General features: G+C 39.7%; 1 protein-coding gene across 5 annotated transcripts in view; it reads left to right on the top strand.

Annotated features, from left to right (window-relative positions):
• The window catches only part of sei (seizure), a 218,140-nt gene that overhangs the window by 81,318 nt on the left and 108,910 nt on the right, over positions 1 to 27,912 (top strand). For 3 of the 5 annotated variants that reach the window (XM_065230113.1, XM_065230114.1, XM_065230112.1), the window contains exon 3: positions 25,522 to 25,765. In XM_065230113.1, the coding sequence (XP_065086185.1) occupies positions 25,522 to 25,765 (244 nt within the window). Of the gene's footprint in view, positions 1 to 7,349; positions 7,809 to 8,514; positions 8,653 to 25,521; positions 25,766 to 27,912 lie in introns of all 5 variants that reach the window. The other 2 variants (XM_065230115.1, XM_065230116.1) reach the window with 1 other exon arrangement.

The following is a 27,912-nucleotide window of genomic DNA, read 5'->3' as shown; positions in this document are numbered from 1 at the left end:
ATATTCGAATTTCTCATATCTCACGGTATTAAGACGTGCCTTGCAAATGGAAGAATGTTCATATATTTTTTTGTTGTTGCCGGCTTTGCCTCCCACCCCAGGAGAAAAGCCACCCAAAGCTAACAACTCGAGCCACATCCGGGCTCGATATAATACCTAATCGTGCCAGACTATATGTCTCGCTTGTGGAATATCACAATCGAAGCTGTTCTCTCGTTTCTCCTTTTTCTGAGCTGCCACAGCTGCCGTGAACTAGCTAAGCCATTTTCATCCATATATTTATCGATGGCAGTTCGTTCGCGATGGTGTCTACCTCCTGTGCTGGGAGGGCGCTTGATGTTTTATTCAAATCAACCCACCCCCCGCTGTGACTGACACACTGGGGGGGATCAGAATGTGACTAGTAACAGTGCCAGTGGGACTCTCTCTCTCTCTCCCGAATCAACTTTTGTATTGTACTGTGCTCTACTCTATTCGGAAAATGCTTTCACCACCGATGGGCGTTAGAAAAGAGTGAGAGCTTTGATGACAACGACACGGGACAAAGTCGAAAGTGGCTTCCATTCGGAAAAATTCCATTCATAATGAAGCAAAATGTGAAAAGGGGTCCATTTTCTTAGAAGGATCATTGGTGTCTCTGCCAGCCAGTCGGTCTGCACGGGCTGGCCATGTTTTTTCTCTGCTACTGTTGCTGCTGCTACACATTCTATTTGTTTAATACACAAATCAGCCACTCAAAGAGCTCTACACGGCAGGAAAAAATGGGTGGCAAAACAAATACATACTTAGGCGAATTGGACCGCACTCGTTCTCATTTCTCTGTCGGCACAGGAACAAGGAAAAACAGCAACAGCGGTGGGGAAGTTCTGGAAAACAATTGATGTAATGTGATTGTGACTAGGTGTTGAGCTCTCGCAATTGTTGCTGTATTTTGCGGTTGTTTTCAAAATCGTAAACAAGAATTGAATCGGGTAAAAGGATTGCAAAAAGGCAAACCATACACATATCTATAGTACAGAGCGAACCATAACGGTAAACAATTATGAGTGTTGTTTTGATTAGGAATTATTCCGAGCAAATGTTTTCGTTAGAATTACTCTTGTAGGACTGGGAAAAGAGTTTTATTTAAGACTTAATATGATTTATGAAAAGTAAAAGTGAACAGCACTTTTTTTTCCTGAACTATTGATTTTATGAATGATGTTGTAAATTGGATTCGTACCGCAACGGTTTCGTCATCTTTCTTTTGTAATAATCTTTAAGAAGTTTCTTTAGGGGCTTCTTTTGAAAACCTCTTTGAAAGCTTCTTTTCGAAGCTTCATGTGGAAGCTTCTTTTAGAAGTTACTTTTGAAAATATCTTTTCAAAGCTTCTTTTGGATCCTGATGAATGTGGGCGTCTCGTAAGTCGAGTATTAGTACAAGACACTGAAGAAGTCTGCACATTGTAGACGAAATACGCGTATCTGTCAAGGATAAGCAAATAAAGTAGTGGAATTAAATGGAAAATACTAATCCTTCTCTCTCTCATTATATTCTTTTGGATGCTTCTATTGGAAGTTTCTTTTGGGAGTTTCTTTTGGAAGCTTCTTTAAGAAACTTCTTTTAGAAGCTTCTTTTAGAAACTTCTTTCGGGAGCTTCTTTTAGAAGCTTCTTTTGGAAGCTTCTTTTAGAAGCTTCTTTTGGCAGCATCTTTTGGTTGCTTCTGTTGGGAGCTTCGTGGAAAAATTCCTTTTGAAAGCTTCTTTTTCCAGCTTCTTTAGAAAGCATATTTTGGAAGCTTCTTTTGAAAGCTTCTGTTGGAAGCTTCTTTTGGAATTATCTTTTGGGAGCTTCTTTTAGAAATTTCTTAAAAAGCTTCTTTTGGAAGCCTCTTTGAAAGCTGCATTTGGAAGCTTCTTTTGCAAGCTTCTTAAGAAATCTTTTTTTTTATGCTTCTGCCTTTCTTTTGGTAGCATCTTCTGGAAGCTTCGTTTGGAAGCATCTTTTGGTTGCTTCTATTGGGAGCTTCGCTTAAAAGCTTCTTTTGAAAGCTTCTTTTGCAAGCTTCTTTTGGAAGTTTCTTTAGAAAGCTAATTTAGGAAACTTCTTTAGGATGCTTCTTTAGAAAGCTTCTTTAGGAAGCTTCTTTAGGAAGCTTCTTTTGAAAGCTTCTATTGGATGCTTCTGTTGGAAGCTTCTTTTAAAAGCATTTTTTAGAAGCTTTTTTTTGGAAGCATCTTTTGGTTGCTTCTATTAGGAGTTTCGTTTGGAAGCTTCTTTTGAAAGCTTCTTTTGCAAGCTTCTTTAGGATGCTTTTTTTGGAAGCTTTTAAGAAGTTTCTTTTGAATGCTACTGTTGAAAGCATCTTTTGGGAGCTTCTTTTGGAAGCTTCGTGTAAAAGCTTCTTTTGAAAGCTTCTTTTGCAAGTTTATTAAGGAATATTCTTTTGGAAGCTTCGTTTGGAATTATTTTTTGGGAGCTTCTTTTAGAAATTTCTTAAGAAGATTCTTTTGGAAGCCTCTTTGAAAGCTGCATTTGGAAGCTTATTTTGGGAGCTTTTTTGGAAGCTTCTTTAGGAATCTTTTTTTTTATGCTTCTGTTGGAAGTTTCTTTTGGAAGTATCTTTTGGAAGCTTCGTTTGGAAGCATCTTTTGGTTGCTTCTATTGGGGGCTTCGCTTAGAAGCTTCTTTTGCTAGCTTCTTTTGGATGCTACTGTTGGAAGCTTCTTTTGGAAGTTTCTTTAGGAAGCTCATTTAGGAAACTTCTTAAGTAAGCTTCTTTAGGATACTTCTTTAGGAAGCTTCTTTAGGAAGCTTCTTTAGGAAGCTTCTTTAGGAAGCTTCTTTAGGAAGCTTCTTTAGGAAGCTTCTTTAGGAAGCTTCTTTAGGAAACTTCTTTACGAAGCTTCTTTAGGAAGCTTCTTTAGGAAGCTTCTTTAGGAAGCTTCTTTAGGAAGCTTCTTTAGGAAGCTTCTTTTGAAAGCTTCTATTGAATGCTTCTGTTGGAAGCTTCTTTTAAAAGCTTCTTTTAGAAGCTTCTTTTGGATGCTTCTGTTGGAAGCTTCTTTTAGAAGTTTCTTAAGAAGCTTCTTTTGGAAGCCTCTTTGGAAGCTTATTTAGGAAGCTTCTTTTGGAAGCTTCTTTTGGAAGCTTCTTTTGGGAAGCGTCTTTTGGAAGCTTCTTTTGGATGCTTTTGTTGGAAGCTCCTTTTGTTTTTTTTTAAGAATCTGTTCGAAGCTTCTCTTGGAAGCATCTTTTGGAAGCTTCTTCTGACAGCTTCTTTTGGAAGCTTCTTTTGGAGCTTCTTTTGGAAGCTTCTTATGTGTTCTTCTTTTGGAAGCTTTTTTTTAGGAGCTGACAGACTTCTTGTGATAGCTTCTTTTGGAAGCTTCTTTTGAAATTCCGAAGAGAGATTCCGAAGAGAGATTCCGAAGAGAGATTCCGAAGAAAGATTCCGAAGAGAGATTCCGAAGAGAGATTCGGAAGAGGCACTCCAAAGAGGGATTTCAAAGAGGGATTCCCAAGAGGGATTCCCAAGAGGGATTCCCAAGAGGGATTCCCAAGAGGGATTCCCGAGAGGGATTCCCAAGAGGGATTCCCAAGAGTGATTCCCAAGAGTGATTCCCAAGAGGGATTCCCAAGAGGGATTCCCAAGAGGGATTCCCAAGAGGGATTCCCAAGAGGGATTCCCAAGAGGGATTCCCAAGAGGGATTCCCAAGAGGGATTCCCGAGAGGGATTCCCAAGAGGGATTTCCAAGAGGGATTCCCAAGAGGGATTCCCAAGAGGGATTCAGAAGAAGGATTCCCAAGAGGGATTCCCAAGAAGGATTCCCAAGAGGGATTCCCAAGAGGGATTCCCAAGAGGGATTTCCAAGAGGGATTCCCAAGAGGGATTCCCAAGAGGGATTCCCAAGAGGGATTCCCAAGAAGGATTCCCAAGAGGGATTCCCAAGAGGGATTCCCAAGAGGGATTCACAAGAGGGATTCCCAAGAGGGATTCCCAAGAGGGATTCCCAAGAGGGATTCCCAAGAGGGATTCCCAAGAGGGATTCCCAAGAGGGATTCCCAAGAGGGATTCCCAAGAGGGATTCCCAAGAGGGATTCCCAAGAGGGATTCCCAAGAGGGATTCCCAAGAGGGATTCCCAAGAGGGATTCCGAAGAGAGATTTCGAACAGGGATTCCGAAGAGAGATTTCGAACAGGGATTCCGAAGAGAGATTCCGAAGAGGGACTCCAAAGAGGGATTCCAAAGAGGGATTCCTAAGAGGGATTCTGAAGAAGGATTCCCAAGAGGGATTCCCAAGAGGGATTTCCAAGAGAGATTCCCAAGAGGGATTCCCAAGAGGGATTCCCAAGAGGGATTCCCAAGAGGGATTCCCAAGAGGGATTCCCAAGAGGGATTCCCAAGAGGGATTCCCAAGAGGGATTCCCAAGAGGGATTCCCAAGAGGGATTCCCAAGAGGGATTCCCAAGAGGGATTCCCAAGAGGGATTCCCAAGAGGGATTCCCAAGAGGGATTCCAAAGAGGGATTCCCAAGAGGGATTCCCAAGAGGGATTCCCAAGAGGGATTCCCAAGAGGGATTCCCAAGAGGGATTCCCAAGAGGGATTCCCAAGAGGGATTCCCAAGAGGGATTCCCAAGAGGGATTCCCAAGAGGGATTCCCAAGAGGGATTCCCAAGAGGGATTCCCAAGAGGGATTCCCAAGAGGGATTCCCAAGAGGGATTCCGAAGAGGGATTTCGAAGAGGGATTCCGAAGAGGGATTCCGAAGAGGGATACCGAAGAGGATTCCGAAGAGGGATTCCGAAGAGGGATTCCGAAGAGGGATTCCGAAGAGGGATTCCGAAGAGGGATTCCGAAGAGGGATTCCGAAGAGGGATTCCGAAGAGGGATTCCGAAGAGGGATTCCGAAGAGGGATTCCGAAGAGGGATTCCGAAGAGGGATTCCGAAGAGGGATTCCGAAGAGGGATTCCGAAGAGGGATTCCGAAGAGGGATTCCGAAGAGGGATTCCGAAGAGGGATTCCGAAGAGGGATTCCGAAGAGGGATTCCGAAGAGGGATTCCGAAGAGGGATTCCGAAGAGGGATTCCGAAGAGGGATTCCGAAGAGGGATTCCGAAGAGGGATTCCGAAGAGGGATTCCGAAGAGGAATTCTGAAGAGAGATTCCGAAGAGAGATTCCAAAGAGGGATTCCGAAGAGGGATTCCGAAGAGGGATTCCGAAGAGGGATTCCAAAGACGGGTTTCCGAAGAGGGATACCGAAGAGGATTCCGAAGAGGGATTCCGAAGAGGGATTCCGAAGAGGGATTCCGAAGAGGGATTCCGAAGAGGGATTCCGAAGAGGGATTCCGAAGAGGGATTCCGAAGAGGGATTCCGAAGAGGGATTCCGAAGAGGGATTCCGAAGAGGGATTCCGAAGAGGGATTCCGAAGAGGGATTCCGAAGAGGGATTCCGAAGAGGGATTCCGAAGAGGGATTCCGAAGAGGGATTCCGAAGAGGGATTCTGAAGAGGGACTCCGAAGAGGGATTCCGAAGAGGGTTTCCGAAGACGGGTTTCCGAAGAGGGATTTCGAAGACCGATTCCGATAGGGATTCCGAAGAGGAATTTCACAGAGAGATTCCAACGAGGGATTCCGGAGAATCTTTATTGTTATTTTTGAAAATTAAGAGGAATTCCTAAAGAATCCTATGAAAGATTCTAAATATCTCTAAGAAATTCTGATGAATCCCAAGAAAGATTCCGGATAATTTCAAGAGAGAAGAATCCAAATAGGAAAATTTGAGAATCTCCGACAAATTTCGAAGAGGCTTCAGTTCCAAAGAGGATATCTAGTGAATCCTCCAAGTTATTCTGGAGAATTAAGGAGGAAATCTGAAGAAAGACTCCTTGAAAAAATGATTCCGGAGAACCTCAAGTGGGATTCCTTAATATTTCAAGAAAATTCAATGGTGATTTTTAAAAGAACTTTAAAGGATAATTACAAAAAAAAACTCAGGAAAGATCTCCAAGATCATCCTTTGGTGATCTTCTCTGGGTTTTCCTTTGCAATTCGCCTTTAAAGTTCTTTAAAAATTATCCACAGATTTTTCTTTGGCTAACGAGGAATGCCACTTGAAGATCTTCTTCTTCGCATTTCAAGCTTATTGCATATCGCATATTAGCTTTTTGCGTGCTCTCAACTTAGTGTTCTAGATGCACTTCTACAGTTATTAATTGAGAGCTTTCGATGCCTGTACCATTTTTGCATTGGTATAATTGTGTGGCAAGTCCAATCATACCAGGAAAGTCGAGAAATTTTCCAACCAGAAAAAATTCCTAGACCGGACCGGGAATTGAACCCAGCCACCTCCAGCATGGTCTTACTTTGTAGCTGCGCCTTTACCGACTGAGCTTAGGGAGGCCCCCCCACTTGAAGATCTCTTGTATTCATTTTTCATGAGGTATTTCCTAGAATAACTCTGAGGATTCACTGGATGTCCTCTTTGGAATCCTCCGGAATCCCAAATACTGAGATTCTCCAATGCTCCTATTTGGATTCTCCGAAGTTTTAACAAAAGGTTGTCATGAAATTCTAAGAGAATTGCCATTAAAATTCTTGGGGAATCTGAATCTTAAAATACAGCGCCAGACAAAATATATTAGATGGTGTTGCTCTCAAAAAAAAAAAATCAGGTTTAACTTTTCAATATGTGTATCATAATTACGGAGTCGGAGTCAAAGAGTCGACTCCACAGCCCTGATTGTAGGGTTGGAAATTAACTGAATCACTGTTAAATCCTTCCTGAATCGCACTTAAGATTCTCCAAAATGTCTATAGTGATTCTTCACCTTCATGAACTCAATAGTCCCTTGAATATCGAGCTAGGGAGAGTTGACTGTAATACTGGTAATAAATTATATAAGAAAAAAATCCAAACACCTGCAAAACCGATCTGGTGAGCCATTTCCCCCGCTTCGCCATTCTTCATCAATAACTGCAAAACCATGGAGACGCATGGTATTTTGGCACCGACATTCAGCAACGTGACCGAAAACAAATCCAAACACTTAATGCGACTCTTCTAAACAACTAGTCACAATCACCAAAGCCATCAATAAAATGCACTGTCGATGCATATTGTTGTGTTCTGTCTCGCCACAATTCCAGCCTACAAACACCCACTGCAGTAGCAGCAGTGCCTCTGGCGACACAACTAAATGTGCTTGTCGTGCGGTTTTGTTATTCAATATTCCCATCGTTGTTGCCGCTCGTTGCCAGAAACCGGTGCGGTTCGATGCCTCCATCGGAAATGGGCCCATCTGATTCGTTTGAACGAACGAGCTGACCTAATTCCGCTTCAATTTATTCTGCTCTATTCAACAGTTTAGAATTATTGTGTAGTTAAGCGAAATTTTTGATGTACATCCAGCCACAAATTGGTGTCCACCCATAGCACCACAAAGCCAACAACCTTCAAATTAAGGTGCAAGGTTCCCACCCATCGTTGCCGACGTACAACAACCACCACCCCGTAATTATCACAACCATCCCAATCGGCGCTGCACAGAGCGAAAAATCGCATTTATGAATAAAATTTACACGGAAGAAAGGAAAATCAAACGATCGATATCATCGTCCATAATGAAAATGAGCCGGGCACACAGTCAAGACCAGACCAACATTCCGCTGATTGTGACGACGAACGAGGTTGGCGCGAAACCCAGCTCGTCCACCGCGACCAGTCTGGATTCGGCGTTCAAGACGAAATCCTGCCGCAGCTTCGTCCGGCAGTCCAAGCTCAACAATGAACACCGGAACAAATCGGTTCCGCAGAATCTACAGGTGTGTGTGTATGTGTGTTGAATCGAGTGTGTATCACCTTACATATCCCTATCGTGTTGCGTCTGTTGACTAACTTGACAGTCGTTGTCGTCGTCGTCGTTGCCATCGTCGCGCGGGAAATGCAATCAACAGTTTGATTCGGTTTCAGTTTTCAAAGTGCGTTGCTTGTCAACAGAGCCAGTACCTAGTGTGTCCGTGCGTGGCGACTCGTGGTCGCTTTCGTTTACGCCCATGTCGTCCCCCACATCCGTGGAGCTCCATCCGGAGGAGGTGGAGACTTCAGCTGAGGTGAAACAGATTTATAGCAGTGTAGTGGACTAGTTGACGTTTTTTTAGCATCATTACTCAGGATAGATTAGGTCTCTAAAACGATTCGTGCCGTAAGCTGGGGTTCGGCAGTCGCTGATTGGAAATTAGTAATTAGTAATTAGAAATTAGAAATCATACAAATTCAAATACGATTTCAAAGCCACTCCAGTTTACGGTGCAGGCTACTATAATCAGGAAAAAAAAAATCGGAAAATAGTTGGTTGCATTCCACTGACGAATACGACGCATTTCAATCAACAATCTTATGTTTATGATAGTCCATCAAAAATTATCTACATTCTTCGTTCTCGATTTATGCATGGCATATTCCTCCCACATTGCTGCCACTGCTGCCACTACTCCTCACTGTTCCGATCATCAAAAAAAATTAACACAGGCACAAGAAAAATGGTCCAGTGTTAGGCTCAGTTCCGACTCGAAAAAGAATCAGGTTAAGGTGGAAAATCACATCTCGACGCACTCGAATCTCAACCTCAACGGACTCAGCACCGAGAAATCCACGCTGGGAAAAGAGGTAGGTTATAAGTATTTATTGGAACAATTTATTTTTTTGCGACTATCGGTTTATGAGGGTGACTTTCACTGGAGCTCTGTCGCTATGGGGCTTATTATGATGTCAAGTACACGTTGGCATAGAAATCCCGAAGGAGGAAGTTGTGCAACTGCCGCGCCACAGCTGCAACTGCATTCTACCAACCGAGCTACACCTAGTCTTGTGCTAATTACATAAAACGTTTGCTATGTCGCTGTGATTGCCGTTCAGCGTTGCGGCGGTCGTCAAGTATCCGAGCGAGCAATACGACAAAGTGGTTCTTGGTTCTTTTCAAGGAAGATATTTTTATCCCGGTTGAGTGGGTTGAGTCTTACTGCTTTTCCGTTTCGCTTCATTCCATGTGGTTTCACTACACATGACCATTGCAATGCATAATGATGGGAGTATCATCGTGACGCTTTCTTTTCCCGAAGTGGAATACTACTACAATGCACTGGAAAATCTGGTGGACAATGTTTTCTAGCAGCTTTCATTTGTTGTTTGGTGCACAATTTTAAAAACTGCTTGGTCCATTTCTATGTACCTCATATAATTTGTATGTATCGTAAACTTATGTAACGTAAAAATGACCAAAGCAGGCGACAGCTAAAACTGGAGCAGCAAATAAACACTGGTAAGTAAATACTTATGTCGTTTTCGTTATGGCAGTGTAGCTACAGCACCGTACTTTACAATTTTTATTCGGTGAACCTTTGTTTACAAACAAATAATGTTGAGCGGATAACCACACTTTTGGTGCTACACCGCAAAAATGAGAACGGTATTAGATCAATCCTTGCTTTGTTGACACTCTACTCGTTGTACTGGCTTCAATGTGGCTACCACTCTGTCCGATAGAAGCGGATATTATGGTTGAAATCTGTTGAAATCAGTCTACAAATACCGCCTTGAGCTTTGAATCAACACCATGATGGCAGTTGCAAACAGCTTCATTCAAGGACTTTGAAAGTGATAGCTACCATTCAGATTTTTAAAAAGTTAAGAGTTGTGTCCCAAATACGACGCACACTGGGGACAAAATCGAAACAATGTGTTAAAATTCAATAACTTCGGTGCTCGCTGGAACAAGAGACTAAAAAATAGTCATTCTTATAGAAAAAAAAGTCTCAGGAATCGATTGGAGTGGGTTTCATCTTTGGCACGATAGGGTAAGTTGGGGTTTTTAAACAGTTTTGCCCTAAAATCTCCTATTTTGCATGATTTGAATGCTGTATCTCAAGATACCGATTATATAGACGGATGATTTCTTCGGCAAAGTTGATTAGGGGGTTAAGGATTGTTGGATGATGGACAGAACAATTCGGAATCCCTCCACTAGGTGGCGCTAGTGATTATTGAAAGTGAATATATTTGTGCTGCTGTATCTCAAGACACTGACTATTTAGACGGATGATTTCTTCGGCAAAATTGATCAGGGGGTCAAGGGCTATTGGATGACAGACAGAATAATTCGGAATTCCCCCGCTAGGTGGCGCTAGTGAGTATTTGAAGTTTTTTTTTTTCCTCTGTTCGGGACATAACACCACTGTGACCAGTAATTTGATCTATTGTAGTATATCCCGTGTCCTTAGTTTAGTGCATGTCGTATTAGTCCATCACTATTGAGAAATGATGAAGTATTCGGTTTTGATACAGTTGTCATTCTTGCCTTCATCGCAAGGAATCGATTCTAACTGAAAGGTTCCGCTATTTATACCCTTCGGAGTTGGAACACCCTCCAAAGGCGCGCCCCTTTGTCAGTCAAAATTGGATTCCTTAACAACAAAAACAAGCTATGACACCGATAATGACCATGCATCAGAACCCTAGTCTTAACCACTTCAAACTAGGGAACAACGATTAGATGATTAGGAATCACATAGATGAAGACTAACTAACTCATTTTTTCCCTTGTTTCAAGATCATCCTTGGTCCAGGCAACCCGAGGACTTATCACTATCAACAAGGCATAAAAAGTAACAAGGACTAAGATGTGTTCCTTTGATTGCTGAAAAATCCTGTTCCCCTAGTTTGAAGAAGTTAGGACTAGGAATCGGTGGTAGATCTTACATCCCGTAACGTACCACGAAAAGGTGATCTACCCACGTTACGGGGCAAGTATTTGAAGTTAATATGTTTGTACTGCTGTATCTCAAGATCCTGACTTTTTAGACGGATGATCGATCAAGAAGATTAATGGAAAAGATTTCGAATTATGGATATAGGAAATTACTGAACATTAAAAGAATAATGCGTGTAAGGACTGATAAAATCAGGTCATTACTGTAGTTTATATGAAAATGGATATTAAGAGACCAAACTTGCTTATATGTATAGGAAAAATCCCAATTTATTCACCTATGGTCTGACCCTATTTACATTCAATATGACTACCAATGATCTTATTTAAAAATTCTCACGTCATTTGATGTGGCACATGATCGATTTAAAAAAAGTCAAATCTGGCCACTTCCCCGGGGCAACCCGGAACATATCCGGATTCAGCAAATCTGGTTCAGGGTACTAGATATCATTGTTATTGAACTTGTTTTCGAATTCTGATAATAATAAATTTCGTTTATTTATCGATACGATAATTTCATAATACAGTTACATACAGTTTTAGTTTTTCATTAAATCTAACACTTAATCAACTCATTCCGACTTAAATTTATGTTTACTTTTAAAATGCACAAATGAAAAAAAAAAACAACACTATCCTAATTTATAATACTCCATCACCTATTTAATTATCTATAATTCACTCTTATCCACTGCACACATCCTCTTTTAAATTCAGGTACTGTTCTAGCTGTTTTAACATCTCCTGGAAGGGAGTTAAACATTTTAATTCCTTTATAATAAATTGACCTTTGCGTCGATGTCATCGAGAATGGAACTATTCTTAAGTCATTAATCCGTCTTGTTCGATGCTTGTCAATATCATTTCCACTAACTAAAATTGACCTCAAATATTCTGGTAAAAGATCTTGTGTCATTTTATATATAATTGTTAACACATTGAAACCTATTCGTTCTTTAACCGATAACCACTGCAGTGTATCTAACATCATTCTGATTGGTGTATACTTGTTGCATTGAAGAATAAATCTCATTTGTCTGTTTTGCAACCTTTGCAATCGTGTTATCTGCGTTTCACTTGCCAGAAACAGAATCGATGAGCAATAATCTATATGGGGAGCAATTAACGTTTTATACAAGAAAATTTTACTCCAAAACGGAAGCTTTCCTCTCAGTCTTGATAAAATTCCATGCAATTTTACTAATCACATAATCGATATGCACCTTAAAATTTAGTTTATCATCAATTTTCACTCCTAAATATTTAAACTCCTGTACTCTTTCTATCAATTCTTCTTCTATATCAACATTAAACACATCAAGATTCAGATTCCTTTTATTAGATATAATCATCATTTTAGCTTTTTGAACATTTAATTTCAACTTTTTGATCCTCAACCATTTAGTAATTTGAACGATTCCCTCTCTTATTTTTTGTAAAGCTTCTTTGGGATCCTTTGACCCAAAGAATATAACTGTATCATCCGCAAAAAGATTCAGCTCACATGATCCTATCGCTGCCTTTACATCGTTGATGTACATTATGAATAATAGTGGTCCCAACACACTTCCTTGCGGTACTCCAAGTGGAACTGTCAGGGGTGATGACACCTTCTCATCATATCTACACACTTGTGTTCTATCATTTAAATAGGATTCAAACCATTTGAGGACATTTCCTCTCAATCCATACTTTTTTAGTGTTTTCAACATCATAGGACGTGAAATAGTTTCAAACGCACGTTTTAAATCCAAGAATATTACTACTATAGTTTTACGAGCCTCTAGCATACGTTTCCATTTATATAGAAGTAAGTTTAACGCTGATTCGCATGAATGATTTTGTTGAAAACCTGATTGTTCTGCAATTAAGATTTCATTTGAATTCAGATACGCAGTGACTTGTTCTCGAACTATACTTTCCAATACTTTTTCGTAAACTGGTAACATATTTATGGGTCTGAATTCCTCAGCCTTAACTGTACCACTAATCTTCTGTATCGGAATAACAACTGATTGCTTCCAGCCTCGCGGAAACTCTCCAGATTTGAGAGATTCATTTACTACTTCTTATAGGTACTCACCTAACATATCCCAGGAATCCTTTAACACTTGTAGGTTTACATTATTGAGACCAGAGGAATTATTCAAATTATTAACTACCTTCTTGAGGTTTTCCATCGTCACTGGTTCGAAAATATTCCACCTCTCATTTGAGTCTTCATTTAGTGCCGTATCATCATGAACATTTTCAATACTGTCGTGAATTTCTCGTACACTATCTACAAAGTATCCATTGAATTTTTCTGATATTTCACTTTCATCTTCAATGTCAACTCCATCAAACTTGACACATTTACTATTACGATTTTTACTATTCCATAACGTTTTAAGCACTTTCCAGAGGGAACGACTATCGTTTTTATTCTCTTCAATTTTACGTTGGGTGTATAAGGCCTTCGCCCTCCTCACAGAATGAGAATACTCATTTCGTAAGACCCTATATCGTTCCCAATCTTGCTCTTCCCAACTTCCACTAGCCGTCATATATGCTTCATCTCGTTCATTTTTTAGAAGCTTTAGGTCAACTGTATACCATCTCTTGTGAGAAGTACATTTTATTGATTTCACCACAACAAGCTGATTCACACAATGTTCTAGAACTGTTCCAAGCACTTCTGCTTTCTCATGTAGTTCTCTTTCACTCGTCTCTCGTAAATTAGATCTAAGCAAAGCCTGCAACGCTTCCTTTGAATATTTTCTCCAACATTTAATTGTTATACCTGTGTTTTCATTTCGCAAATCTTGTTCTTCTTTACTGATGATCTGAAGAGTTTCATGATCTGATATCTTGTAATCTTTTAGCACTGACACATCTGTCACAGAACTATTGCTAAACACTAAATCAATCATTGTCTCAGAATACGCTGTACATCTTGTACTTTCAGTCACTATTTGCTTGAGACCAAATCCATGCATTACACTGCGTAACCGTTCACTATCTTTACAATTTAGCCAATTTATATTGAAATCACCAACAATAAAATTGTCTACATTCGATTCAACCACGCTTTCAAGCCAAGTGTTCTCCAGAAACTCAAGGAAATTGGAATCACTGTCATTCGAGGAATGATACACTAAGCCATACATTCCTCTTTTAAATCCATTTTCAACTTTTAAAGCGAGAAACCAATTACGCTCGAAACAAATGTTGCTTACAACCCGAAAATGTATTGAATCATGGCATGATAACTCCTCCTGTATGCCTCGAGTCAGAATAACACACACATGTTGTGAAGTTCATAAGCTGATATTCAGCCATATCAATATCATCTGTTATATGTGTTTCAGTAATCATCAGAATTTTGGGTCTCAATGTGCTTGCAATAATTTCAAATTCGCAAAAATGAGCAGTCAGTCCACCAATGTTCAGGTAAATAACATTCGCACTACTTAATTGCTATTTGCCATAGTCTATAAACTGCTTAGAAACATTCAAATTCCTTTTGTTCACTGGGCAATGTGGACTCCAAGCAGCGTGATCAACATTTATATTTAATTTCCTCTCACTGTTCAAAGTAACACAATTAATACATTGCTCCTCTTCCGATAAACATTCTTTCACATCATTATCACCAGCACATCTTACACCGATTTTTTTACCTGTGCAATCATTTGATCGATGCCCATTAGCACAACATTTGTAGCAACGTAATACATTAACATTTTCCACAACGTTACATACTTCCCACTCTACATTCAGTTTAACCCGACGCATAATTTTTTGGAATGCTTCCGAGTCAATTTCACAGATCACCGATACAGCATTGAATTTTCTGCCAGGGACTCTGATAATTTTCACAATTTTAAAATGCTTTATTTCACCGATTTCATTTTGTTCCATCACGATTTCCTTTAAGTTTTCTTCTTCATATTCCTCATCCATCCCAATAATTTTGATTTTTGGTTTCTTTGGTTGTTCAATAAATATTTCATAATTTTCACCAAACTTGTCATTTGCCTGTGTGATCAATGCGTCGGCTTCATTCATCGATTTGCATTCCACTAGAATGGCACCATTCTTTGCGTTTCTCACACTTTTTATGCCAGCTGATGAATGATCAATTTTACTTCGCACTTCTTTCTTCGTGTTCTGATTCGTCTGCACAACTTTTAGTTTGATACGCACAGTATTTGCAATATTTATTTTTTTTTTTTACTTTTTCTACTTTCAACACTAGGCGCAGATGCGTTTTCTACACTTGATAATTCTATCGATACTTCATCTGATTTGTCATCAGCTGGGGTAATCGCAATTTCAGGTTTTTTCAATACTCTGCCCGAACGAAGAACTGACTTAGTTGGGTCTTGTTTTCTTCCGCCAACAATTTCTGCAAAATTTGATCCTTGTAAACTCAATCCACTATTCACAGAGCCATTGCTCTCCTTGGTTACAATTGTTTTAGGCACTCCTTGGTTCTCACATACGATTGTGGGACGACCTCACTGAGTTGGGTTAATAACCGCACTTCACACTTGTATAGTCCTTAACGGCGGAGAGCATTCGGCCATCGGCCGGTGCGATGTTTTTTACTCTATTGTTATATTAATAGTGATTCGATTAATCACTATTTAATATAAATTTTCTTCGATTTTTCACCGATCCTCATATATCAAACGATCAGATTAACTTTGTCCTTTCTAACGATACCAGATATACCGACAGGAAAAAAGTTTTTCACGATTTAATTTGAATTGAATCTTAAGCGATAAAAAAGCAACACCTCTCACTGTTTGTAATCTGACACTCTGTAATTTATTGTGTCGCATGATGGGTTTTGAACTTACTCATAAGCTGGTTATTTTCCCTGAGACACTAAGAACTTGTTCCGACCGTATCTCCGGAATTGTATGACCAATTTTGAAACTATTTAGTAGCGATCTATGTAATCATAATCCCAAGCAAAGTAAAATATCAAATTGATAACAAGTTCTATGACCCGGTCATCCCTTTTTGATAATGTCCTGCAAAATACCTCAGCGGCGAAACCTGCCCAAACATGTTCAAGGAATTACTGCGCATCGTTCTTGATCTATTTGGATGTATAAAGGGTGATACGGTCAAAATTTGGTAAAGGGAAAACGCGTGTAAATCGGTGAAATCGTTTATTTAAAAAATCAAATTAAATTTCTTTTTCAAGTTCAATTAGTATAAAATTCAGGAAAAATATTCAGTTAGGCTTCCGCTTTTCCAAATCCGAATTGCCGGGCCTTACGCTTGACCCCTGCCATCAGATTTTGTACAGCCACCTTGTCCACCTTTTTCGCCGCAGAAAGCCAGTTTGCCTTGAACTGCTGCTCGCCCTTAGCAGTTTTTTTGGTCTTCTTTAGGTTCCGCTTGACAATAGCCCAGTATTTCTCAATTGGGCGGAGCTCTGGCGTGTTGGGAGGGTTCTTGTCCTTGGGAACCACCTGCACGTTGTTGGCGGCGTACCCCTCCATGGCCTTTTTACCGTAATGGCAAGATGCCAAATCCGGCCAAAACAGTACGGAACAACCGTGATTCTTCAGGAAAGGCAGCAGACGTTTATTCAAACACTCTTTCACGTAAATTTCTTGGTTGACAGTCCCGGAAGCTATGAAAATGCTGCTTTTCAAGCCACAGGTACAGATGGCGTGCCAAACCAGATATTTCTTTGCGAACTTTGACAGTTTCATGTGCTTGAAAACATCTGCTACCTTTCCCCTTCCTTTTGCCGTATAAAACTCCTGTCCCGGAAGCTGCTTGTAGTCGGCTTTGACGTAGGTTTCGTCGTCCATTACCACGCAGTCAAACTTCGTCAGCATCGTCGTGTACAGCCTCCGGGATCGCGCTTTGGCCGTCGTATTTTGTTTATCATCGCGATTTGGAGTCACTACCTTCTTGTAAGTCGATAGTCCGGCTCGTTTTTTGGCTCGATGCACGGTTGTAGACGATACACCCAGCTTATTTGCGGCATCTCGGAGAGAGAGGTTAGGGTTTCGCTTGAAACTACCGGCAACTCTCTTTGTCGTCTCAGCGGCTTCCGGTTTTCGATTTCCCCCCGATCCAGACTTTCTGGCTGTCGACAAACGTTCCCCAAACACTTTAATTACATTTGTAACGGTTGATTTGGCAACTTTTAGCGATTTTGCCAACTTTGCGTGCGAGTAGCTCGGATTTTCGCGATGCGCGAGCAAAATTTTGATACGCTGCTCTTCTTGCTTGGACGGCATTTTGACAACTGAAGAGTGAGTTCCAAAATCAAAATAGGAGCAACATTCTACACACACACACCTTCAAAATGAGGGGTGTTCAGGTTTTTTAAATGCAAAATTGAAAGAAATACGTCAAGTTGATATTGACCAAATTTTGACCGTATCACCCTTTATAAGAAGCTCAAGTGACGTTCTAGGTCATCCAAAGCATTCTGTAGCTAAGAACATTAGACAACCAAGGCCTGCACAATGTCCTCAGCGTCGAAACTTGGTCGAACATGTTCAAAGAGGTTCTGTACATCGCTCATGATCAGTTTGATGTCTATATGATGCTCAAGGTCCACCAAATTGTCCTTGATCTCAGATCAAATAATGTACCAGGTCAGTCATAACCGGTACAAGGCCCTTACTGCCGTGAGATGACAAAGTGACGTAAACGCCACCATGGTCAATTTTCACTTTTCTTCATATTCATAATCTATACCCTAAGATACACCAGAAAACACTCTCTTCGTGATAAAAATGTGTTTTGGGAGCCTGGAGACAAAGTGACGTAACCATACATTTTCGGAGAAAGAGTAATATCAACAATCAATACGAAACTAACGATTTTAAATTGGCTCACTACTTGACTAGCCTATTGGTACCAAGTAAACGATTAACTTACATTATTCTAGTCGAAATTCTAGTACTACGCAATGTTTGTTTTGATACGCTATGAAAGTTTGACTGATAAAATGAGGGGTTATTGGTTTTTCCTCTGTTTCGAGGGGTGAATCGATTAGCTAGGGACCGAAGAGAGTACCAGAGCTGACCCAAAAAGTTGAGCACGTTATTTTGGGACCTTCTGGTCTTAGAGTTACCTCTATGGTAATATGTTTTCACTGTTTCTACGGATAAGTGACGTCCACCATATAAGAATGTTGAAAATTCAAAAGAAATTTTAAACAGTGAGGTTCATTTTTTTTTTTTTTTTTTTTTCTTTATTTTAGAGATTTTTAGCCTGAGGCTAGTTCATCTCTTAAGTGAGGTTCATATTTTCCGCTTAATTTTGACATTTTTTAACAGAATTAAATTTTTTTTGGCAAATTTTTATGACTATAATGCACATCATTTTCGTTGTAATTGATGGTGTATGAGATGTTCTAGGTTCTCCAAGTTGCTTTGGAGTTCAGATTATTTGATCTACTGGCTCAACCATGAACTGCACGATGTCCTCAGTGACAAAACCTACAAAGACATGTTCATAAAGTTTCTGCGGATCGTTTTTAATTTATTTTGATTTATAATCAAGGTTCTCCAAATTGTCTTGAGCTCAGATCAAATGATTTACCTGATCAACCATAACTGATACAAGGTCCTTAGCAACATCTCCAAACAACATCAATTTAAGGTGTATTAGAAGTTCTAGGTTCTTCAAATTGTTCTAGAGGTCAGATTATTTGATCTACTGGATCAACTAAAATCTGCACGATGATCTCACCGACAAAACTTTCCGAAACACGTTTATACAGTTTCTGCTGTTCGTTTATAGTTGATTTTGAGGTGTATAAGATACTCACGGTTCCCCAAATTGTCCTTGAGTTCAGATCAAATTCTCATCCAGGTTCACTGATTCAAAGCCCTTTGTATTAAAACATCTCCAAACAGGGTTAAACATATCATGCACATTATTTACGTTTGAATTCGATATGTTTAAGACGTTCTAGGTTCACCAAATTGTCCTCCAAACTTGTTAATTAGGCTACAATCTCGCATTTTAGTTTGATTACATTCATAGATCAGGGGGCCTCCATAAGCTCGGTCGGTAGAGCCTGCGACTATAAAGCAAACCATGCTGGAGGTGGCTGGGTTCGAATCCCGGTTGGTCTAGGATTTCAGATTGGAAAATTTCTCGACTTCCCTGGGCATAGTATATTTTTGTACATGCCACACAATATATACATGTAAAAATCGAACAGGCTTGGAAAGCTTTCAATTAACAACTGTGGAAGTGCATCTAGATCACTAAATTGAGAGCAGGCGTTAAGTTACAGTTGGGACGTAATAGCCAGATAATATCATAGATAGCACTAACTAGCGGAGGAATTCCGAATTGTTCTGTCCATCATCCAACAGTCCTTGACCCCCTGATCAACTTTGCCGAAGAAATCATCCGTCTATATAATCGGTATCTTGAGATACAGCATTCACATCAAGCAAAATAGGAGATTTTAGGGCAAAACTTTGAAAAACCTCAACTTACTCTATCGTGCCCAAGATGAAACCCACTCCAATCGATTCCTGAGACTTTTTTTTATAAGAATGACTATTTTTTAGTCTCTTGTTCCAGCGAGCACCGAAGTTATTGAATTTTAACACATTGTTTCGATTTTGTCCCCAGTGTGCGACGGCATATTGTCGTACACTCAAAAAATTCCACACGTCAGCACTTATTGTGAAACGCATCAATCTTATGCTGTGCACCATCCCTCAACACTATTGGTTCGAATTATGACACACTTGGGGTCTATGTGCCTCACATGGTGATATCAAAAGCTTTGCACATCATAGTTCATTTTTTTTTTAAATAATTTATTTGATAAGGCTCAACCGAATTATCTTTACAGAGCCGAGGATTCTTGATCACTATACAATACATCTTAAACTATAATTATAAGGTACAACACAATAAACATTTTATCTTCCGCTGTCCTATAAGCCTCCTCCACCAGAACGGGAGCCGCTTCCAGTAGTTTCATTCTATGGCAGATTCGCCAACGAGGGTCAGAGCGCTTCCATTGCAGTAATGGACGCAAAACGTGGTCAGTACTCACACATTCATCACGAAACGGTTGCTTTCCAACTGCGACTGAAAGAACTGCTGATGAAGAACAATGAGGACGACACAATGGTTGTTGCCGAGTTGAGAGTGGTCTGCTTCTGTCGACAGCCGAGTGAACACTGGTCATAGTTCAATGTTGTACAAAATTGTACTTTATCGACTCCAAAATTTAATCGACAAATATATAAACAAAGCTGCCAGAGGGCAGAGCATACACATTTTAATGGGTATGATTAGGGAATTGATCATTTTCATTTTCATTTTGCAGCGTTTGGTGGGGCAATGGGAGCGCAAGTCAATCCAAAGCCGAGGATAAAGGACGGGTAATGGCTGAATAGTCTATGCGGACCACTTGAACGCAATGAGAAAAGGAAGGGATTGAAGAGGCCGGTTATTGGGGGGTTTTGAGGGTATGACACATAGTGATGCTACCAAATCAATAATCAAAATAAACAGACAATACATGAAAAGGCTAGTTGTCAGTTGCTTTAAAGGCTAGTTGCCTCCCTAAGCGGACCCTCCGCATCCTAACTCTTCTGTTAATCCACTGTATGCTACTAGGCTGTCTAAATTTTCTTATTTAAGTTCGTTTGATGATTATGATATCTCTAGTCTAATTCAATAAATAATTGAAATCTCTAACCTACCTACCATGCTTTATTAAGTAACTGCACTTGTGAATGTAATCAAAAATTTAACGTGTTTCAAGTTGTTTTTGACTTTGACCTATATTTAATATATATTAGTTCGTCCCAGGTGACACCTTCCAGTGACTAAAATGCTTCACTTTGAAGTTAGTTTCCTAGCTGATTTTTAAATTACATAGGGTATATGCTTCAACTACGCTTACACGTTTCCACTATGTCGCACCACAAAAATACGTATGGTTATGTCACAATAGAAGCACGCCACAGTGGAAATCCCGAGCCATAGTTCAAACACTTATCCCAAATCAAAATGAAGCACATATAAGATTAGTTACACCATGTACAAAAATGGTGTTTAACATTGCTCGCTGAGTAATACCTCAATGAAAACAACAACGAAAGCTTGTCACGCAAATATGTAGAAGGAGCACTGTTGGGCACTTTTTGAAATATTTCAATAGTATAATTCCCTTGCAAACCCCAATAAATCTATCTGCGTAAAAATAAATAAAATAAGAGTGATTTGCGGAAAAACCCGCCAGTATCGCACCCAACGTCAGTGCCTATACGTAAGCGTACTACAACGCGGCTTTCAAATAAAGGAGTAACAAGTGTGATACTATCACTTCAGGCTAGAACTTTGGTTCTCTCATGCAATGGTTCATCAGAGAGGGGAAGTTCAGTTATCCTCATCGCATGCTCATGACGCTATTCTGTCACGGCATGAGCCAACGATGCCGGACCTAAACCAACCGTCTCCAACGCTCCACTATGAAGCATAAGATTAGGCCCGCCCACCAACGTCCAGGTTAAAAACTAGCCAAGGGGAGGGATAAACCGGGATGCTTCAAAAATCGAAATAAAAGCCAAATAGATCTATAGTCGCTATATTCATAGTCTGGAGGATAGAATCTCGGGAATCAACTGAGCTGTCAAATAGCGGAACCAATCGAGCAAATCACGACCAACAACAGAAAAGGGCACATCAGCTATTGCGAACAAAACTTCGGAAACCCTTTTCTCGTGACTAAAGGCTCGCCTACGCAAACGAACACCATCTTTGGGTTGGGGAAAGTTTCCCCTATCCGATGATGCTGATAATTTGCGTTCGATTGGCGAGGAAAGAATAATCAACGTTTTTTTTATACCGTACCATTTCAATTGTTGGTCTACAATATATTGAATTGGTTCCGCTTTTTGATAGATCGAAATTCTATCCGCCAGACTATACATATAGCGACTATAAATAGATTATCTCACAATCACACATATAACGAACTGTCAAGTCCATTCTAGATCAATCTGTGAAATGGGTCAATGTTCAAAATGTAAACAATGACTGTAAACGTCGATTTCTCGCGGATGAAGACTCATCCAGGCAAATCAACTGCAGCATCTGGTAGAGTGCACGGAACCGAAAAATTACCGAAAATTAAGTTCTTTTCACTCATCTCCCATGTACTGTTCAATAAGCTAATTTTCAGTAAACCACTTATAGTAGTTTACATTTGACTACGGCAAAAATAATTACTTACTCGTGAGTATTTTCTACCCAAAATTAAGTTCAATTGACTCAAATTTGAGGATATCTCATGTACTCACTAGTAGCTTATTGAACGATAGTCATGAGAAAGTCGAATCTCTCGTTCCGTTTTTGACAACAACAAAAAATGTGCGTGGGAACTCAAAATTACACAAAATTAAGTAAAAAGAACTTAAATTTAGGGTATTTTTTTCCTTTGTGGTAAGTTTGTTCTATCAAATGGTGTTATTAGTTTGCGCGGACGTGTTGAGCAATCGTGTAAAGTCATTATTTACATTCGGCTCATAGGACCTTATCACATATTGCTCAAGAAGTAAAGTCCGAAGGGACCCAATCGGAATTTTAATGCACGGCCGATGAGATCGACTCAAAATTGAGTGGTTTTCACTCATAATCGCAAAAATGTAGGTCATTCATGACTGAATATGAAGAAAAGCAACGAAAATTTTACTCAGTCTAAGAGTATACTAATAGACTAAGTAAAATCTCTCTCGACTTTCCTCATATTCGAAACGTTTTTCATGGAAAACCGAGAAATATTTTATTCAGCCTTGCGTTTTTGCGAATTTTGAGTGAACGGAACTCAAATATAAGTCAAATTCGCCGGCCGTGTGCTTTATGAAGTTAATTTTTTTTTCTAATACATACTGATTAATTCTAAATCTTATAAAATTTTGTTGAACATATCTTTCCTTTCGATTAATATTCATTTTTGGAATAAAAATCACTGTCACTGTTTCCCAAAGAGTGGCAATGATAAGAGAGAAATGAAATAGTAAGTTTTAACAGAAGGTTAAACACTCTGTCCTTCAGAACCTACGGGGCAAGCACCCTCTAACACACTTCCACCGGTGATGATTACTAGAGACGTACAAGGAATTATAGTCATTAGGTATAGTTCACGCAAACATTGACACTTTGCTACGGGATTTTTCGGTAGAGCAACCAAATAACAAAAGAGTCGCCATGTTTCACGCATCCAGTGACGTTTCCTTGTCGGATTTCCTCATAAGAGTAAAGAGTTATAGAAGCTTTGAAGACGAAAATTGACGTACCGTTTGGGCTTCGGGACTTTTCAGTGAAGTAAAGAGGTAAAGAAACCATCCGCTATGTTTCTCGAAACTGACATTTGATTATGGGATTTTCCTATAGGAGTGAAGAAATGCAGAATTATCTTCTACGCAAATGGTTAAAAATATAATTTCCGTAGGCCATAATTAAAAACACGTCCCTAAAGTTCGGCCCATAGTTTTAAAGCGCAAATTGCGTTAAATCTTCTGAATCACCGACACAAGTGAAAACTGCACACTTAAAAATAACTATTTTTACACGAGACGTAATCCATCTTTGACGTAAATTATGGAATGTAAACAAACATGTCATGTAAAATTAAGTGTTCCAAAACCGAAACATACGCAACTCGACGAAAAGTAAGATTGATTGAAATTATTTTCTCGTTTCTTTCGACTGATTCTTATGTCATTTAGGCCGCTTGCATGTGTCGGTCACAGGGCACGGAAATTTACATGACTTTTTGGTAGTGTGTGTGATATTGATTTATTAGGCTAGTTCTTTCAATTCATGAAATTATCTGGTTTTTGGATGACCATCACAGGGTAGATTTTGGTTAGTGCAATAATACGGCAATATCATGGCGCCTAAAAATCGAAAAATATGACAATTTCACTCAACTTTTTCTTTATAAAATAGCAATAAACGTTCTAAATTTGTCCCGAAAATAAGCAATTCATTTACGGATTACAATTTCACAGCAGTTTTGATAATAGTTTTTCATTACTATTATGTATATTATTGCTGAATAAATTAGTTATTTGCTTCATAGGCCGAAGTGAGGGGCTAGGCTGACCAACTATTTTACGAACACTACCGCAACTATAGGCGCAAAGGAGTGACAATCTTAAGGAAAATTAATTACTTTCCGACATTTTTGGGCTAATTTTAAGTTTGCAATCGGCTAATATGCTTTATTTTAGGAGAGCTACCGATACACAATTTCGGTACAACTACAACTATTACTCCACTATTACTGGAACACCTACTCTATTAAGTATTCTACAACTTTCATCTCACACTCTGAAGCGTGTGACACCGCATGGTGCTGATGTTAATGAGTGTGATCAAATATAAATATTTGGTTTCTGCTTTGCTGTCCCACCAAAGCAATTAAAACACCCCCAAATGTCAACCAACTATTTTCGCACCCATAAGTCTGGCATCATTGTAAAATGGAAACCGCGATTTTGCACGCTCCACCCGATTTCCAATTATTAACCCACAAATATCGCATAAATATACATTCCATTTATCCAAATACTTGACAAGGGGACCCATTCCGGGCGAATGCAACTTTTATCACCTAGGCAAAACTGCAAGATTTAATCAATAACGCGGGACTTAAAAGCATAATTAGTTTTTAATATCCACCGCCTGCCAGCCAACCCAATCGACCTCGAAAGTTCAGTGGAGCGCGAATAAATTCCACCCTCAAGCCAGGAGGACACGTACTCCCATGCATCTAGGTAGCAAATGCAGCAGCATCTGGCTGGCGAATGTTGGTCGTTTTATTAGCTCCAAAATCCACCGAATACCCCCCAACCGTTCCGGGCACAATTCCGGTGGATCGCTCTCGTTTATATAAGAAAAATGTTTATCCGATGAATTAATTTTCTCCACTGGAGCTTAGCCCAAAATGCAGGGGATCATGGAATGTGCACCGAGCCACGCCGCCAACTGCTGAATTAATAAACGTCACTCTTAATTATTATTTATGTCGCAGAATGTTTGAGCAATAACAGACGAAAAATCAACACACTCGCGGCGAGAATTAAAAAGAAAAGAAAAATAGACAACAAGCGCAATGAACGAAAAACGAAAGCACCATCTGATCAATATTGCAATTCAATTTTTGCCTAATCGTCATGTGGTTGTCCGCATTGGGTGGGTGGCACGCCCTATCCGTGTGGGCTATCGCGGCGTTGCAGGCGGATATTAGCAATTGACAGGGAGGTTCCATGCAAGGTTTATAACTCCCCGTCGACCCATCGTGGTCTTTTGGCCGAATAGGGAGCACTGGCCATCCCGCACAAAATGTTGGCGAGCAGTCAACGGACTGTGTGTTGATTGAATTTTCGCTGCCTCTGAATTCATCAATTTTCCATCGATGCAGCGCCATGAGTTGCTGACAATTGAATTTTATATTTTGAACTGATTCACAGTGAGGCTTTGTAAGTAATTAGAAGTGATAACCTCTCAATTAGGCTTGTCTTGGTGTGACTTTTACCCGACAATTTAGACGACACCGATCGATCGAAAGGTAAGAACCACTTTGAGTTGACATTCTAAATAGCGTTCCAAGGCATGGATGAGCAATCAATATCTGGTTAATTATTAACTCACTCGACCACCCTTGTAATACACTCTACAAAGTGCACATACCAACAAGCTATCAACTAATCCTTGTTCACTTTTTTTTCTGCCTCTCTCCCTCTCTTTATCAGGTCCTATCGCTCGGCGCCGATGTACTACCGGAATACAAGCTACAGAGTCCACGTGTTCACAAATGGACAATACTGCACTACTCTCCGTTCAAGGCGGTGTGGGACTGGATAATATTAATATTAGTTATGTATACAGCAATATTTACCCCGTACGTAGCAGCATTTTTGCTGAACGAACCTGACTTTAATCAAAGAAAGAATCGCAAATATGCTGATGACCCAATTGTGATAATTGATTTAATAGGTGAGTAAATGGGGGGCGTATCAACATGTTGGATTGAAAAGTGATTGGCGCTTTTAAAACGATTGCCTTTCACACCGTTTTCACTTAGCATTATTTAAATTGAGAATTGAGTTTATACGAGTAGTTCACATGGACCATTGAAGATGGTTGATAAATTCACAGACAAACAGACGTAGCGGTTAGAATAAGTTTTTCTTGAAAACATTGTTCCTCAAAAAATAGGACCTCAGCAACGGCATCTCTCGAGCTTCTCGGAGAAAACCAGCTAGCTCGCTAAGTCGCAAACAATTTTGCATGCAAGGTAAACAGAATACATGGAAACGTCAAAGTGATCCGATGCCAGTGCTGCGGTGAGTAACTAGTTCGCAGAAATGATAATATTCAAATCAGTCGTTGAATGCTTGAATGATGATCCAGAATGAAACGTTACGTCTGTCTGTCTGTGATAAATGGTACATGTCATGTAAATATTCAAACTACAGAATTCAAGCTTATCTCAACTTAAGGTGATTCCTTGTAGCATTCTATTTCATATTCCACTTTGCAATTTCACAAGTAAAAAAAATGGTTTGTGTGGCCCGTAGCTGAAACTACTTCTACTGTTTGCTACGGAGAAGCAAGCAATGTCTGAAATTTACAGATTTATAAACATCGTAAACCTTTAGATTAGTGCGCTTGAAATTACAAAGTAGAATCAGAAAAAGGATGCAAGAAGGAAACACTTTGAGGAAACATTTTACAGAATTCTCATATCACCTATTGCTGGCTTCGCACGTTTTCAAAAATCTAAATATTATCAAGTATCAAGTATCAAGTATCAAGTGGAAGTATAAAAATTTCAAAAATTATTTTCACTTAGACTTCATTTCAGATAGGAAAAAGCTCTCGTCGTTTTGTGCGAAATAATAAAGCGATTGCATTGAAACCGCTACGCAATCTTTGATAATTTAAACGAGTATTTATTTACCCGACGTTTCGACACGGGGATAGTGTCTTCTCCATGGGGACACTATCCCCGTGTCGAAACTTCGGTTTAATTTATCAATTTATTTAAATTATCAAAGACTCCGTAGCCGTTTCAAAACAGTAATAAACGATACAGTCGATCAACCACCAATTATAATAAAAGGAAAACATCAACGAGAGCTTCTTGATATCAGAAGTGATGTCTCAGAGACCACCATTTTTTAAATGTTGAATTACTCACTAGGTCAGTTTTACCTTAACAAATGAGAGGTATGCCCAGGCTTGCCTAAACTCCTCGAACTCAGATTATGCCGTATAAATGCTCATTCATCGTGAGCTAGTTCATCCCTCGCATATAAAGAGCAATGATGTCAAATGCAAAAAGTGCAAAAGAGCTCGAGCTCAGATTGAAGCTCAAGCTGGGCTTCCACAAACACGCTTCACGATGAGTGATGCGTTGTTCATTCTTGAGTGAGGCGTGATTGACATCGGCTCTGCTCACCAAACAACATTTTGAACTTCGGAATGGACTCGGTGAAAGCGTAAATATAGATCTTCGTTATGCATTCGGAGAGAGCACGCAAGGCCTTCGATTTATGCACGGTTCTTCCATTCAATATTATGATACCCAATAATACATTCAATGGACTATAGGACCATTCCCAGAGAAACGTAACATTCTGAGAGATTGATTTTTTTTAACTTGGGGACCACTTTTTGGGTTACTCAAACTCAGTCACACAAATCTCGATGAACATTTCAAATGGTCCTATCGGCTTTGATTGATTCTCTTCATCGACTTTCTCTTTTCATAACCACTGCTATGCAAACAGATTTCGCGCTAATTCTACCACATAGTTTGATAAAGGAGGTTCTTATCTAGCGTCCAAAACGTCAAATACAACAGGGAAAGGTTTTGCAGCTGAGTTATTGACGAAAGAGAAAGTCGATGAAGAGAATCGATCAAAGCAGATATGACCATTTGAAATGTTCATTGAGAAATCTTTGATCGTTTTTTCCATTAAGTGCTTTATGAGTGGATAATCGAAATTATTTTTCTGACTTAGAATACGAAGGAAAAACTAGTAAAAACACTATTTACTCCGTTAATGGATTATCCCTTGGTGCTGTTTTTGTATTCTCCTGTTGCCTTTTAACATGTTCATTTATTCAATGCACTA

This window comes from Ochlerotatus camptorhynchus, unplaced genomic scaffold (genome assembly GCF_037179485.1).
Source record: "Ochlerotatus camptorhynchus isolate MF236.1 unplaced genomic scaffold, CSIRO-AGI_Acam_v1.1 ptg000328l, whole genome shotgun sequence".
Classification (NCBI taxonomy): domain Eukaryota; kingdom Metazoa; phylum Arthropoda; class Insecta; order Diptera; family Culicidae; genus Ochlerotatus; species Ochlerotatus camptorhynchus.
Note: the sequence above shows the minus strand (reverse complement) of the source record. Positions and strands in the feature narration are given on the sequence as shown.